Source organism: Apteryx rowi, unplaced genomic scaffold (assembly GCF_003343035.1).
Source record: "Apteryx rowi isolate R43461 unplaced genomic scaffold, aptRow1 scaffold_1177, whole genome shotgun sequence".
NCBI lineage: Eukaryota > Metazoa > Chordata > Aves > Apterygiformes > Apterygidae > Apteryx > Apteryx rowi.
In genome coordinates this window covers 3808-4937 of record NW_020447394.1, presented here as the reverse complement: position 1 = coordinate 4937, position 1130 = coordinate 3808, and the positions used below count along the sequence as shown (strand labels likewise).

Sequence of the window (1130 nt, the reverse complement as noted above, 5' to 3'; positions counted from 1 at the left end):
GCCCCCAAACCCCTCCTGGCTCCCCCATCACCCCAGCGCCGGCCCCGCTCACCGCGCTGAGGCCGAGGGTGCCGCGCACGGGGGCCGGTGTCACCCCGTAGAGCAGCCCGGCCCCGGCCAGGGCGCCCAGCAGCTGGGCCAGCAGGTAGCCCAGGGCGCGGGGCAGCGAGAGCTGCGCGGCCAGCAGGAAGGCCACGGTGACGGCCGGGTTGATGTGGCCCCCGCTCACGTGGCCCAGGGCCTGCACCAGCGTGGCCTGGGCCAGCCCGAAGGCCAGGGCGGCCCCCAGGGCGCCGGGGGGGCCCGCGGCCCAGCGCAGCGAGGCCCCCAGCCCCAGCAGCACGTAGAGGAGGCTGCCGAGGAACTCGGCGAAGATGGCCCTCCAGAAGGAGGCCGAGCGCATTTCCCGCATGGTCTGGCCCCGCGCCGCCCACCCGCACCCTGGCCCTCGCCTGCCGCCGGCCCCGCTGCCCCCTGTGCGGGGGCCGCCCCCGGGGCCGCCTTATAACCCCCCCCCCCGGGGCGGCCCCGGGGGTGGGATCCCACTGCCGCCGCTGTCCCCCCCCACATTAACTGCTTCGCTGCCCGGCCAGGCTGCATGACCCACATGTCCCCCCCGCCATGGGCGACCCCTCCTCTGAATAGTGGGACCCCCCCCCCCCGGGCTACCCTCTGCCCCATAGCAGCCCTCATGCAGACCCCCATTTTGGGGGCACCATGGGGCGATGCTGTAGGGACCCCCTGGTTTGGGGGGGGGGGTGATGCTGCAGGAACCCCCTGGTTTCAGGTGCACTGTGGGGCAATGCTGCAGGAACCCCCCAGTTTTGGGAGTGATGCTGCAGGGACCGCCTGGTTTTGGGGGTGCTGCTGCAGGGACCCCCCCGCCCGTGCCCCCCCCTCCCCTTGCTTGGCGGGAGGGCTGTTTGCAGCAGGGTTATTCAGCCCGGCTTAGCGGGCGCTAATTCCTCGGCCGGGTGGGGATTAGGGCCGGCCTTGGCCATTGGCGCGGGGCACAAATCTGCCAGGGCTGCAGAGGCTGCAACAAAGCGCTTTGCTGCGCTCAGCGCCCCGGGGGGGGGCCCGGCTGCCCACCGCCCCCGGCCACTGCAGGGCCCCGGCAGGGGCAGCTG

The 1130-nt window shown here is 74.1% G+C and overlaps 1 protein-coding gene across 1 annotated transcript in view; it reads right to left on the bottom strand.

The window, feature by feature from the left end:
- The window catches only part of MIP (major intrinsic protein of lens fiber), a 2473-nt gene extending 2054 nt beyond the window's left edge, over nt 1-419 (bottom strand). Inside the window, exon 1 of the mRNA XM_026083162.1 lies at nt 53-419. Coding sequence (XP_025938947.1) covers nt 53-412 — 360 coding nt within the window. The 5' untranslated portion in view covers nt 413-419. The remainder of the gene's footprint in view (nt 1-52) is intronic.
- Between the last annotated feature and the right edge of the window lie 711 nt (nt 420-1130).